Here is a 13,755-nt window from a genome sequence, read left to right on the forward strand (position 1 = left end):
CGTAAAAAATTGTTTGAGACAAATGGTGATTTAAAATTATTGAAATGAGGCGTGTAAGGTTTTTCACCACTACCCATTGTGAATTACCAGTTTCTCTTCCAGCGTTAATGGGTTAGGCTATTACTCTGTTCAGGTGGTATACCTTATTATTCACGAGTCATCCAAGTTCACCAACTGAACGAACCAAAATTACCCCATTATTCTCCAGCAGCATCCGTCATGCTGCCATTATTATGTTTGCAGTCCAGTAGAAAATTTGTCGGCATCAAGTCTAATTACGTCATAGCTAATCTTTTAGTAATGTAGACGTGGAACTTCATGGATAAGAAAATTTTCTAAAGCTGTATTTTGAAGAAAATATAATAGTTCATTTGTTATTCATTTACTCGTTTAGTTATTAAGTTGAGGTTTCTTCAACTCGAACATGGAATTCGTTGAAGATCTTGATAAACTGAATAATGAATTCAAATTCAACTGATGGTTGTCTCATCAGAATCGAACTTATTCACTTTTACTTGCATGTAATTACCGTGATCGTTCATATTTCATTGATATTGAACATAATCATTATTCCAACCAGTAACCAGTCATCATAACCAGTTTTGATTGATAGAACTACATTTTAATTAATATTTCTTTTCAATTGTCTTTTCGTAGATCTTTTGTGTGTATAAAGTTGATCAGTGTGAGTACAGTTTCTATTTATATTGTGATTATACTCTTGTTGAAATTTTGAAATCAAATCATGTTCACAATTAACCGGCAATCTATCTGATCCTGAGTGTAAGGGTGCGTGCGTGAGTGTTAATGCAAACAGTCACAAAGAAAACGCAATCGTGTCTATTCATCACCGCTAATAAAGCGATTTGAATTTCAAATTTGCCCCAAAACGTGACGCGTGTTGTTGGCCTGTTTCCTCTCTGATTATGATTGTAAAGAAAGAGGAAGAGAGAGACTCTCATTAGAAAATATAGTGAGCGAGTTAAAGAACTCGATGATTTGGGTTAGAGAATGAATGGTTCAGCTTTCTCCCAAATATCAAAATGTTGTAGTATTGCGATACATTGATTGGAGCTATGAAGAGGGGATGTTTCCGTTCAACATTTTCCAAACCAACTAGGGCTCCAACAAAAATAGTGGCAATACTACGGGGCTGGAAATGACAAATATATACAGAGTATGAAGGAGTTCTTTCAATATTTGGACGTATCTTGAAATAAAAATTAGCTCATTCGAATTATAATCGTCCACCAGATTCGTTCGAATCAAGATTTTTTCAATTCAAGCTGTGAATTGTTTCAACTTCCAACTCAAAATTTGATTCAATCAGATTGTCAATCCTAAGGATTTTTTTCAAGTGAACTATCAATCTCTCAGGCGATGAACTTATGAGAAACGTTTTATATCTTGGTTGAAGAAAACTTTTAAGCATTTTGGCGTTTAGTGTAGATGATGTGTTCACCAGAACTTAAGTAATGAGTTTCAACTACTTTGACGTAAAATCAGCATTTATATATATGTGAATGCGCATATATTTTCCGATTTAGTACAAGTTGATTCATGATAATCTTGTAGATTTCATCTTTTCAGGCGGATATCGATGATTCTGTAGTTAACATGAACTACAGTTGATTCGAGTAACTTATATCCATCAGTTGACATTCCTTATCCACCCAAAATCGAAGTGTGCATTATTAAGATAGTTTATAGGGGAGCCCCATCAGACCATAACCTCCAAAGACCCTCAGTGATATCCATCACAGAGGTCTCCTCCATTACCATTGCGGGCTCTCCATTATGGGGAGTCACCCCTAACCGGCTCTTCTCATCCCTTCCATTTTAAACATGCATGCACCGTTTAACAACATATATTGCCATTCACCCAACGACATACTATACGACCGATTCTGAACTATGTCGACACTGCAAACTGTGCGAGTGAAAATCGCTCCCATGACATTTGCAAATGTTTTTCAACGGTTGCCAATACCGTGTTTATCGGCTGGAAAGTTTGTTTATGTGATCTTTGACAATTTTCAATTGGTGGATGTTATAGTTCCTATTGCAGAAGGGTGTCCAGAAGTGGTATTGGTAATTCGTATTAATAGAAATTGTGAATTAACTCTGTCAATTCCCTCTCAAAATAGATCGGTGACGTATTTTTATTTAATTTGAAAGTTTGGAATCAAGTGTTTGTTGTCAGTTATTGTTGCTACGTTACTGTTTAGAATTTGACATCTATTATTGTTGTGTTTGCTGAGGTTTGTAGAGATTAATATGTGTATTTCATTTTATACAGTGTATTTATGTATTCCACACTCAGTTTTCTATTTATGTATGAAACGTTACATCAAAATTTAAAATATACCGTTGAAAAAACAATGAGGCAAACGCATCATGCACCTGACTAGAAAACAAAACCATCTGCTTCTATAATGGGAAGTAAGTGTTGGGTTCACTTGGGGGTTGAAATTTGGGGCCGTGCAATCTGCCACCGTGACTGGTGACAAAAGATCTGATGAAAGGCCCCCGGTTTGAAGGGGATGCGAGCGGACAAAGAATAACAACTGTTCGGGGAAATGACGTATATACACAAGTTCCTCTACTAACTTCCTCACTATCCTGTCCTCTCTCTTACTCTTTCTGTATCTTTCTCTCTCTGTCTCTTACTCTCACTTTGTCTCTTGCTCTCTCTATCGCCCCAGGGACAGCACGATACGCGTTAAACAAAAGTGGATACGCGTTTAGTGATGAAGAGCAGGGAAAAGACCCCACAAACGCATTGGGGGAAAACGCGCTGCGCGTATTAGGTTTTGAGGAATGAAAGAGAAGGCTGCCGTGAGTAATGGAGACTGGCGAAGAGGAAATTTAGGGGAAGAGATCGCGAAACGAGCTGGCTCTGAACGTGACAAGCAAGAAACTATATAATATGGAGAAAGAGAGTGATCCAAGAAGGGAGCCCTGAGAGACATCACTAGTAGTTTGGACATCGAAGCCGAGGAAACGTTCCAAGACAATGGATGATACACGCTAGGCGTGAAAATCACGCATATATTGCACACGTTTTCCATTCCCCAGCGACTAGTTGCATTCGGAAGTAACCGAGCTCCAGAATAGTCGAAGGCTGTGGAACAATTGAGCATATTTTATTGCTGGCATAAAACAGTGTGTGTGCGTACAATGCTGAATTATTTGTCATTCTATTGGGCCACAAAACCGAATCTGCTTGCATGCAATCCATTGAATAGAATTGAAATTTTAAACCAATTCTGTATTGCTTTCTTACCTATTGAAGAAACACGTGCACATATTTTCCTCCACACATTCAATGTATAGATTTTTGTTGACAACTCTACCCTATCCACTCAAGTTTAATTCCCTTTTTATTAGAATGCTACCAATACAAGTCTAATTGAAATGCTATTATCACAAATTCAACATTGCATTGAGAATCAATTGCATTGACATGGGACATTTTTGGAGAATTTCAATATTTTATACTTCAACCTACTCTTTTGATTAATTAACTTTTTATGAGTTTTAAATAGTTTTCAGAAAATTTTAACATGGAGACATGTTCTTTGTCAATATTTCTCTTAATTATTGATTTTGATTTAATCTTGGAGCTGGGATCCTTTTGTAGAAACGATTTTGCCCTCTATTATTTTTGTTGATGATGAAGATCACAATGAGAATACGTAGGCTAATGATTACGGAATTATATAATAATCATTGAATTATTCATGATTTTCATTGATGTTTCTTTTTTCAGGTATGTTACTGTTTCAACTCAAGTGATATCCTGCTTGTAGTCCAGGGGTGAGTTTTGACAACGTTATTACCTCATATCCCATGTACAGTATATCACATTCATTTTCGAAACAATAGCAAACAGAGCTGAATTGTATTGTTTACACTTTCTGTAAAGTACTGCCTTCACATCATAAAGCATATTGGAGTTGGGTTCCAGGTCGAAATTATTAACAGATTAGTATGAGTAATCACGCGATTTGTATACTTTTTCTGTTTGTCGTATTGCAGGAATACATGAAATCTAGATTCGCTTTAGGTTTTCTGTGCCCTAGATGTCCTGTGTGAGAATTACACCGTGCCTTCACTTATAATTCATTGTAAAATTGCATTTCAGAAACTGCAATCACTGAAACACGCAACAATATTTTATCTTTATCATTCATGTGATTTACTGATTTTTATTGCTAATCCAAGCCTAGCACAAAATAGTATAACGATGAAAACCTACTATATATTCACCTTTTCCAATATCCTAGTTTCCCAATAGTCAAGTTTTAGTTAAATATTGTATTTTCTCCAATATCTTAGTTTCTTCCAGTGTTCAACTAAGATTCTATCCAGAAGGAACTCATTATTTGTTATGCTTGACTTGAAGCTCCTATTTATGTAAAATACCTTTGTGCTGTGGTAAATAGCGCTTATGTTTGAACTTGCAGTATCAGGTAGAAAAGAACAGTTATATTTTGACAATATATAATCATAAATTATCTGTGGTACATTGTTATTATAGTAATCATTATTTAATACTTTAATCCAACAGCATGGTTGAATGATCTTTAGGCATAATTTTGCAAAATGTAATGGGCAGCCACTGGCTGCATCGAAAGGACATGGTGTAACATACTCCAAACATATTTCAATTAATATATTATTTGTATCTTCAAATAGAAACAAATTTCTCGAAACTACTCATAATTTTAAAGAATAACAATAAACAAAGTTCATTTTCATTTATTTTATTCTCCACATGTTTTTATGTTTTTTATGTAATTTTTTATCTCTTCCATTTTGCGATAAGAATACTGAGTGAGACAGGCAGTGTCCATTATCATTTTAAAATTACAAAATCTCTCATTATATTTTGGATAAGAACAACAAAATGTACAGTATTTGCCACTGGAGTTTCTTAATCAGCTTTCAACATTTCATAACGCATTTTTAACTTCTGTTTTATTGTTTCCAAATACATTTTGTACCGCTTTAGAAATCCGCTCAACTTCGTCAGCAATATTCGAATTAGTTACTTTAAATATGTTAAGCTGCTCCTTCATTGCCTGGATATCTTCAGCGATGCTCAGGTGTTTAGCATTGAGGTTCCTGAACAAGTCTCTGTCAGCAAGAGGATCATGAGCAACCAGCATTTGTTGAAAATGGCTAGATGACGACTCAAGAGATGTTTTTGCACTTGCACTGGTTATTGAGTCAGTAGGATCTAGCTCTATTGAAGTTAGACCAGCTAAATTCAAAACAGTTGTCTTGTAGAGTTTGAGGTAACTTCGGAGACAGGAATTTGATTCTTCGAATTCCTTTTCAATGTCTTCCCATTTCACATCTTCTCGCAGTAACTTTACTGTAAAAAAGATTTTGGATGATTCTATCTATTGTAAATTGTCAAGTTACTAATTTTTGCTAATTGATCATAAAGATAACTTTTATATTCATGACACAAAATCTTCATAGTTGGAAAAAATTGCTTCTATTACAAATGATTTGTGATGAAAAGTAAAATTAATGTTGTCTTCCTGGTCTTATAACCTATCTATAATGTCCATCCAAAGTCAGAATAAATATTTTGTTGCGGACTTGCTTCTAAGATAGTTTCGATATAAAATAAATAATAATATTGTGGCTGGCTCAGTTCTGGTGTCAGAGTTTTCACGGTGCACCTAGTCAATTTCAGAGCATTTTTCATAACCTGTTTCCATGACTGTTTTTGACAGCCGGGACCGATGGACCGTGTCCATCCGAAACACGGAAGTGACCGAAGAAACATATCTTGCCCGGGCCGAAATTAGTTTTCATATAATTCAATGAGAAATTTTGACAATTTCTTATTCAATTAACTGAGGTGCTCGGGCCGAAATTAGTTTTCATATAATTCAATGAGAAATTTCGACAATTTCTTATTCAATTAACTGAGGTGAAGAAAAACTAAACTAAAAATCAAGTCGTTTGGAATCCGATTCTAATGATCAAGAGATGCATTTTCTTCTCATAACAAAAATCAATGCAGTTTGGAAGTAGTGCAATTTTTCAAGATAAATACAAACCGTCAATTTCGTCTTGTAGCATCTGCAAACATTCTCCCAATGCTATTGTCTCCTGGCAAGGAATTTTGAGTTTAGTGGCCAAATTGTTTGTACTTTTCACAATATCATCAGCTCCCTGCGTTACTCTTCTAAAACTATCCTGCATTTTTTTAAATTCTGCTTTGAAATGTTGTATTTTTTCCTGATCTGCTACAATCTCTTTAACTGTATTTCCGATTTGATCTTTAAACGACATTTTATGTTCTGCACTCTGGATTTGATATTCGATTAACTAATTTGAAAAATTTAAATTTACGTGAAAGTTGATTTTAAGATTTCAATATAATTGTCTAGACTACTTTTTCCAATGTTTACTATTATTCTGTGTATCCATAGCAACATTTTCAATATGAAAATTTACTGATATGAAGGGGATTGATAGCCAAATTTTCTTATAATGACATTACCATAGAAAAGATAGCATAACCTACAGTAACTATATTGTCCAGTTATATAGTTGCTAAACCATAACCTACATTTTATGTTATAAAGAGTTATCTATACTATACCTACAGTAATTATACCTACAGTATAACCTGTTACTGTATCTGTACTATACCCAATGTACCTACAATTCATTATTCTAGGTATACATTATTCTGTAGTCTAGGTACATTGGCATCACCTATGTTTTCGAAATGGTATTATTATATTTTGTACTTTACAGATGCAAGCTAACTCATCATCAGCAAGCTACATCAATCTATAGTCTTCGGATAATAATTGAATATATAATTTATTTTGTTTCAATAGAAATTACTTAAAATGATTTTTGTACATTTTTTTTATTCTGTGTACTATTTCCACCATCTGAATATTTCATCAGCTTTTTTCATTCTTTCATCAGCTCACCTCATTGGAGTGTTACACCTGACTGAGAATATTTCAGTATTAGTTCTTTGTTTCAAGAGCTGTTTGAGAATATTTCCGTATTAGTTCATTGTTTCAAGAGCTGTTTGAGAATATTTCAGTATTAGTTCATTGTTTCATGAGTTGTTTAATCTTCCAATTCTTAAAACTTCCAATCACAATCACACAGTAAACTTCCCTTAGAATTATTTTGGAACTTAGTCTCTGTTCATTTATTTTTTTGTAAATGTAGTTCAACAGGACATTGTAGATGTTTGTATATTAGTTATACTCCACACCATTTATTGATGACCTATTTGTTTATGCTTTATATTAAAGTAGCATTAATCACTTGAATTTATTCGTCGTCAATTCATTCCTAAACTTTGTTCCGATCATAAAAATGAGTACTATACTAAACCACGTTTTAGTATACCAATGAACCATCATCTTCAATAGTGAATTTCCAATATTCGGTCTGAATTTCAGCTGTACCAGCGCCAAGGAATAAGAAAATACAGTGAAATTGTGCCTACCAGTCCAATAACTGTGACTCCGTAGAGGCCAGACCTTGTTCAGATGGAACAGGTTTTCCAATAGCCAATTTCCCAATATTTATTCTCAGGTGAAGGGTGGCTTTTCTTTAGGTTATTTTTCCACGCTGTTATAGGAAAATTCCGTCTGGTACACCACTGTAACCTTCTACGGTATTCTCTCTATTGACTTGTATCGGTCTTGTATGTTCAGGGTCGGTGCTCACCGCCAACGATATCCTGTCTCGTTTTGAATGTCACCCGCTTTTCCAGATTTTCCACAAAGATTTCTCTCGGTTTTCCTCTCTCCAGAGTCAGAAATAAAGTTGCATTGAAATATGAATCTCTTCATCCTGTCGTATTCCTCGTCAATACTCATAGAATTAATATGCTGTGATGTGTTATAAAACATTGCTATTTTACAACATCCTGATTAAATTAAATATCAGAAAAGATTAAAGTTTTTCCTTGTATCATAAAAATCAAACACATTTTCAATATTCATCTTTCATGAGCTTTTATCAATGATGAGTTGGGCCGAAATACTTCACAATCATTCCATATCCATGTTCACATTGAAAACACATTGAGCCCAAAAAAATAAACAAAATATCTACGTATTTATTATAGTTCAACATAATAATCATTGAGTACTGAATTATATTGATTTGTTCGGTCTGTTACTCTTAAAATTCAAATTGTATTCTGTTCTACATGCTTTGCGAACATCTACAAGAAACATATTGTCACAGTGATTATTCATGTTTGATCCAATCGTTTGGCAACAGCAGCCGTTTATTTATCTTGGCGTACTGTTGCTTAGGAAACAGTACTTCCGCTTCTGTTCAATTGTACGATTGCACCCCTTTCCTGGAACATCTAACCATCTCCCACCCCTCATCTATCAGGCGTGCATGTTTCATGAAGTGAGCAATTGAAACAACCGTTTTGGTGCCAGGAAGGAAAGGTGGAATCCTATCCACATCCCAAACAACTTCCTACAAGCAGTCGTTGCGCACAATGTGTACCCTATGTGCTGTTCACAATGGCCCATGCACATAGCCGGTGCATGTTAATTGCTGACTGATGAATTATTTAAACCCCTTCTATTTCTCAATCACACCTCTCTCACTTGGTTCATCTCTCTCCAATGTTACCTCTCTCTTCCACCACCACAATCCTTGTTCATTTCTCTTTTATTTATTTATTCCTTCCATCACCTTACGTCTTCTTCCCCTAAATACGCAATCTTCCTCCTCAGTTTCTCAGCTTTCTACCTCTTCTATACGCATCATTCCGACATTCTTCTTGCTCTTGTCCATTTTTTTATTATTTCTCTCCACCTCCTTTTCATTTATTGTACCACGTCCACCAATTTGTTTATCAACATTTTTTTTTCAAATTAAAATTTTTATTTTTACAAATTTAATAGGGAACCTCATTCTCTATTTTCCTTCAATATTTTGTCTTTCATATTTTCCGAATTTATCTCAAGTCTTCCATGTTACCTTCCCATCCATGTGAAAATGCTCTCTTGAACTAACCCTCTGCTTTCTATTCTATGTTCTTTCTTCCCTTCTCATGTATGTTAATATAGCATTTGATATTAGCGTAAATATTTTCCATGTATTTATTCTACTCTCATATGAATGGTCAATGTTCGAAAATAGATGGGATGCAGAGGTTAAGGAGAAGAAGACTGGAGAGATAAGGAGCGATGGCGAAGGGGATGCAAAAAGCGACTTGAGTTGCAAAACTTACGGGAGAAAATATATCCTACTCTCATTTCTATCAATTAAATTTTTCAACCAACACTATCTTCCCCTTCACCATTCTTTTAGCTTACGCCACTCTCATAAGTTATCTTCCACTTTCTCGGTTTCTCAGTTCTCCTTTTCTTCTTCATTGAAGATTACCAACAATATATCTTCATTATTCATCTTCGAATTGTTCATTTTACCATTGTCGTTAGGTTACACGGCTCCTTATTCTCTTCTCTACTTACTAATTAAAGTACATTTGCTCTCACCCTTTTCGCTTTTGACTTTTATCTTCACTGTACTATTTCAAATTTTCCTCACTTATTTTTCACTCCTTTGAAATCTACTCTCTTCCTTTTTATATTCTTTTCCTCTCCTTTTCTTCCCCCTATTCTCCCTCCGTTGTGACACCCAATCTGAATCGTAAAAGTGATGCGGTAAGAACGCTAACAATGACCCGTTCTCTGTTTTCCTTACCGGCGTTTCATTGTCGTGAAAAACGTCCAAAGTTCCAAAGTTATCCATGGAGGAAGTCTCGAACTTCAACCTCAATTTATTCTCATACATAAAGTTTCGAGCAAACCAGGGGACTTTCGCCAGTGCCCAACTGCTGTGATTTGAATAATAGATTTGCATCGCCCGTAAAGATAGATAACCCGTGCGGATGACAATCAATCTTGAATGAGGCAAACCCTGAAGCCAAAGTATGGGAGTGCTTCAACTCTGATTTTGTTTGAGTGTATGAGCTGTTCTTCTTATATGTAACATCTATAGCTTTTTTTCCTCTTCCATCAATCATTCGCATCACATTTTGTCTTGCATTAATCATGTCATCACCTTCGCCTGATAAAAAGAGTATTTTTATTCCCATGTCCATTTTTCCATGAGGCTCTCTCTATTCATAATTATATTTCTTTTTTTTATTTATTAATGGAAATATTGTAAAAGTTTCAATCAATATGAATATTTAAGAGAAAAAAAACAGAAAATTTATAAGTAAAATAATTATATAGGTAGATAAGATCAAATAATTGATTAATAAAATGAAGTAGGCTGAAAGTAGATCAGGGTAATCAACTTTCAGTAATATACAGCAGTATGCAGTGGATAAGTGAAATAACATGAGCTTATATAATATATATATATATATATATATATATATATATATATATATATATATATATATATATATATATACAATTCGTTCTATAACAGGTTTAAAGGTTGTATTTGTGGGATGGGTGGGGGATGGTTGTCATGTGATCGTTCTAGGGCCGGACAGTTTCAGTCATTTCTTCCAAAAGATGTTTTTTAAAGTCAGGATGAAGCTCGCTCGGCTCTCGATGGACCTGATAGAAACAGGAAGTGCATTCCATGCACGACAGGCACTGACTAAGAAGGATTTTGTGAAAATAGTAGTTCGATGATTGGGTATCCTTAAAGTACTTTCTCCGGTTCTAGTATGTGAAGCATCTATCCTCCTACCTTCAGAGACAAATTTGAAATCATCTTTAAAATAGTTCGGATTACCGTATTTCAAGATATCTCTAACAAGCTTGACTATTCGAAAAAGCCTCTGATCGGGAAGCTTCAATGTTGAACTAGCAATGTGGGCTGGGGTGATATGATCATGGCGTTGGAGAGAGTAGACGAAACGTAGACAATAATTTTGGCAACGCTGTAGTTTATCATTCAGAGTGACTTGCATATCGTTAAGAACAGAATTACAATACATTAAATGTGGGAAGATGAGAGATTGAACCAATAATAATTTAATGTTTCTGGGAGGATATCGTGCATTTTCTTCAATGCATGCATGGCTGAGAATACCTTTTTACAAGTTTTGTTCACTTGTTCTGACCAGTCAAGAGTATTATTCATAATAATGCCTAAATTTTTAACTGAGCTACAGTAAGGAATGTCATTACCGTCTACACTAATTTTGTGAATCGATTCAAGGTCAATATTGTTTATAAGACGAGAATATCCAATTATAATGGGTTGTGTTTTGATGGGATTAAGCTTAAGGCCATTTTTCTTTGTCCATTCCACTATCGAATTGATATCCTGATTCATTATTCCAACTGTTTCATTAATTTTTGTTATGGGACAGCTTAAATAGATTTGAAGGTCGTCTGCATAAGTATGGAAACTGGAGAATTTGATAATGGAAGAAAGGTCATTAGCATACAAAGTGAAGAGGAGAGGGCCTAAAATTGAACCTTGTGGTACTCCATGCATAACGTTTTTCCAAGTTGACTTTTTGTCACCGACAGATACACATTGTTTCCTACCTAATAGATAGGATTTAAACCAAACTAACGAGTTGCGACTGAAACCAAGAATAGCCAACTTATTCAGAAGGACTGTATGATCAACAGTATCGAATGCTTTAGAAAAATCAAATAGGGTGAGGATGGTGCATTTTCTTTGGTCCATAGCTAACCTTATATCATCAGTGACACGAAGCAGAGCTGTCTCAGTTGAATGGAATTTTCTAAAGCCTGATTGAAAGTTATGAAGCTTACTATTGTTGTCTAGAAATTTTACAACTTGAGCATGAATGAGTCTTTCTAGCACTTTGGACAATGCAGGTAAATACTGATTGGTCTAAAATCCTCAACTTTATTGGGTGATGGAACTTTATTTAGAGGGCGAACCAGAGCAAACTTCCAGTTTTCAGGGAAAATGCCTTCTTCAAGTGACTTGTTGAAAATGTATGTAATGGTTGGTAAAACAGCAAATAACATCTTCTTGATAAATTTAATAGGAATTTTGTCTACACCCGTAGCATTACTATGAATACGTTGAATTGCTCTGAAAGTGTCTTCTTCTGAGATTGGATGGAAATGAAATTGATCAGTGATTGGTAAATCTAAGTTTGTAACCTGCTCTTCAAGATCATCTATATGATTAGCAATGACAACTTCGTCACGTTGGTTAGAGTGTGAAACGAAATTTATATTATTCAATGGTAAGTCAATTTGTGGATTCGATTTCCTTTTGCCAAGCCCGAATTCTTTTATTCCCTGCCAAAGTGATTTAGAGTCTTGTCTATTGTTTGTCATAAACGAATTCAAGTACCTAATCTTTGAGTTCCGTAATTCCTGTTTAACCCTATTTCTAAGGCTCCTGTACTCTATCAAACTGTCCAAGTCAAATGTCTTTTTAAATTTTCTATGTGCTTTGTCTCTACGTCCCATCATCTTAAGTATGTCTTCAGTCATCCACGGTACTCGTCGTTTTCTATTAATCCTCCTTGTCACATAAGGTGCATGTTTGTCATACAAAGTCAAAGTCCAATTTCGAAAGTCTTGACCATGTCATCAACTGAGGGTATGCTTCAATTTGATGCCATGGAGTCTGAGCCACATCAGTCAGGAAGGCGGCTTCATCAAAGTTTTTGAAGTCTCTATAAGTGATAATTTTCTGTTCTGGCTTGGGTATCTTATGGAAAGTACACAGTAGATCAAATCATGTCTAGAAATAGCTGGGACTGAGATTTGGCCTGCTTGAACAACCTCATTGGGATCACTAACAATGAGAAGGTCAATGAGTGTGTCTGATTCATTAGTATGATGAGTTGGATCGAGGGGTAAAATAGTCATGTTTAGGCATTGGAAAATTGTAGTCAGTTGAAAGTAGTCAAAGTTACGATTCGTCATGTTCAAGTCGGTGTACATATCCCCCATAACTGGGTGGAGGATAGCGATGGCCCATATATATGGCCCCATACCGATGGCCCCCATAGATGGCCCCATAGCGATGGCGGAGGGGATGCAAAAAGCGACTTGAGTTGTAAAACTTACGGGAGAAAATATATCCTACTCTCATTTCTATCAATTACATTTTTCCACCACCACAATCCTTGTTCATTTCTCTTTTATTTATTTATCCCTTCCATCACCTTACGTCTTCTTCCCCTAAATACGCAATCTTCCTCCTCAGTTTCTCAGCTTTCTACCTCTTCTATACGCATCATTCCGACATTCTTCTTGCTCTTGTCCATTTTTTTTATTATTTCTCTCCACCTCCTTTTCATTTATTGTACCACGTCCACCAATTTGTTTATCAACATTTTTTTTTTTCAAATTAAAATTTTTATTTTTACAAATTAATAGGGAACCTCATTCTCTATTTTCCTTCAATATTTTGTCTTTCATATTTTCCGAATTTATCTCAAGTCTTCCATGTTACCTTCCCATCCATGTGAAAATGCTCTCTTGAACTAACCCTCTGCTTTCTATTCTATGTTCTTTCTTCCCTTCTCATGTATGTTAATATAGCATTTGATATTAGCGTAAATATTTTCCATGTATTTATTCTACTCTCATATGAATGGTCAATGTTCGAAAATAGATGGGATGCAGAGGTTAAGGAGAGGAAGACTGGAGAGATAAGGAGCGATGGCGGAGGGGATGCAAAAAGCGACTTGAGTTGCAAAACTTACGGGAGAAAATATATCCTACTCTCATTTCTATCAATTACATT

At 35.1% G+C, this 13,755-nt stretch overlaps 2 protein-coding genes across 4 annotated transcripts in view; one reads left to right on the forward strand and one right to left on the reverse strand.

Moving 5' to 3' along the window:
• LOC111048008 (fasciclin-2) overlaps positions 1–13,755 on the forward strand; it is a 283,669-nt gene that overhangs the window by 121,257 nt on the left and 148,657 nt on the right. The gene's annotated exons all lie outside the window — the stretch shown is intronic.
• LOC111055155 lies at positions 4,686–6,445 on the reverse strand. Its single transcript, XM_022342323.2, has 2 exons — positions 6,084–6,445; positions 4,686–5,383 (listed from the first exon to the last, which is right to left on the reverse strand). The coding sequence occupies exons 1-2, from the start codon at positions 6,316–6,318 to the stop codon at positions 4,959–4,961; spliced, it is 660 nt and encodes a 219-aa protein (XP_022198015.2). The 5' UTR covers positions 6,319–6,445; the 3' UTR covers positions 4,686–4,958.

Source organism: Nilaparvata lugens, chromosome 11, assembly GCF_014356525.2.
Source record: "Nilaparvata lugens isolate BPH chromosome 11, ASM1435652v1, whole genome shotgun sequence".
In the NCBI taxonomy this organism is placed as follows: Eukaryota; Metazoa; Arthropoda; class Insecta; order Hemiptera; family Delphacidae; genus Nilaparvata; species Nilaparvata lugens.

What these genes read in the sequence shown, in the direction of transcription:
- LOC111055155 (XM_022342323.2), bottom strand. Translation starts at nt 6,318, where the DNA reads ATGTCGTTTAAAGATCAAATCGGAAATACAGTTAAAGAGATTGTAGCA. An exon ending in GCTACAAGACGAAATTGACG is followed by an intron (nt 5,384 to 6,083) that starts GTTTGTATTTAT and finishes TCTTTTTTACAG; the next exon opens with TAAAGTTACTGCGAGAAGAT.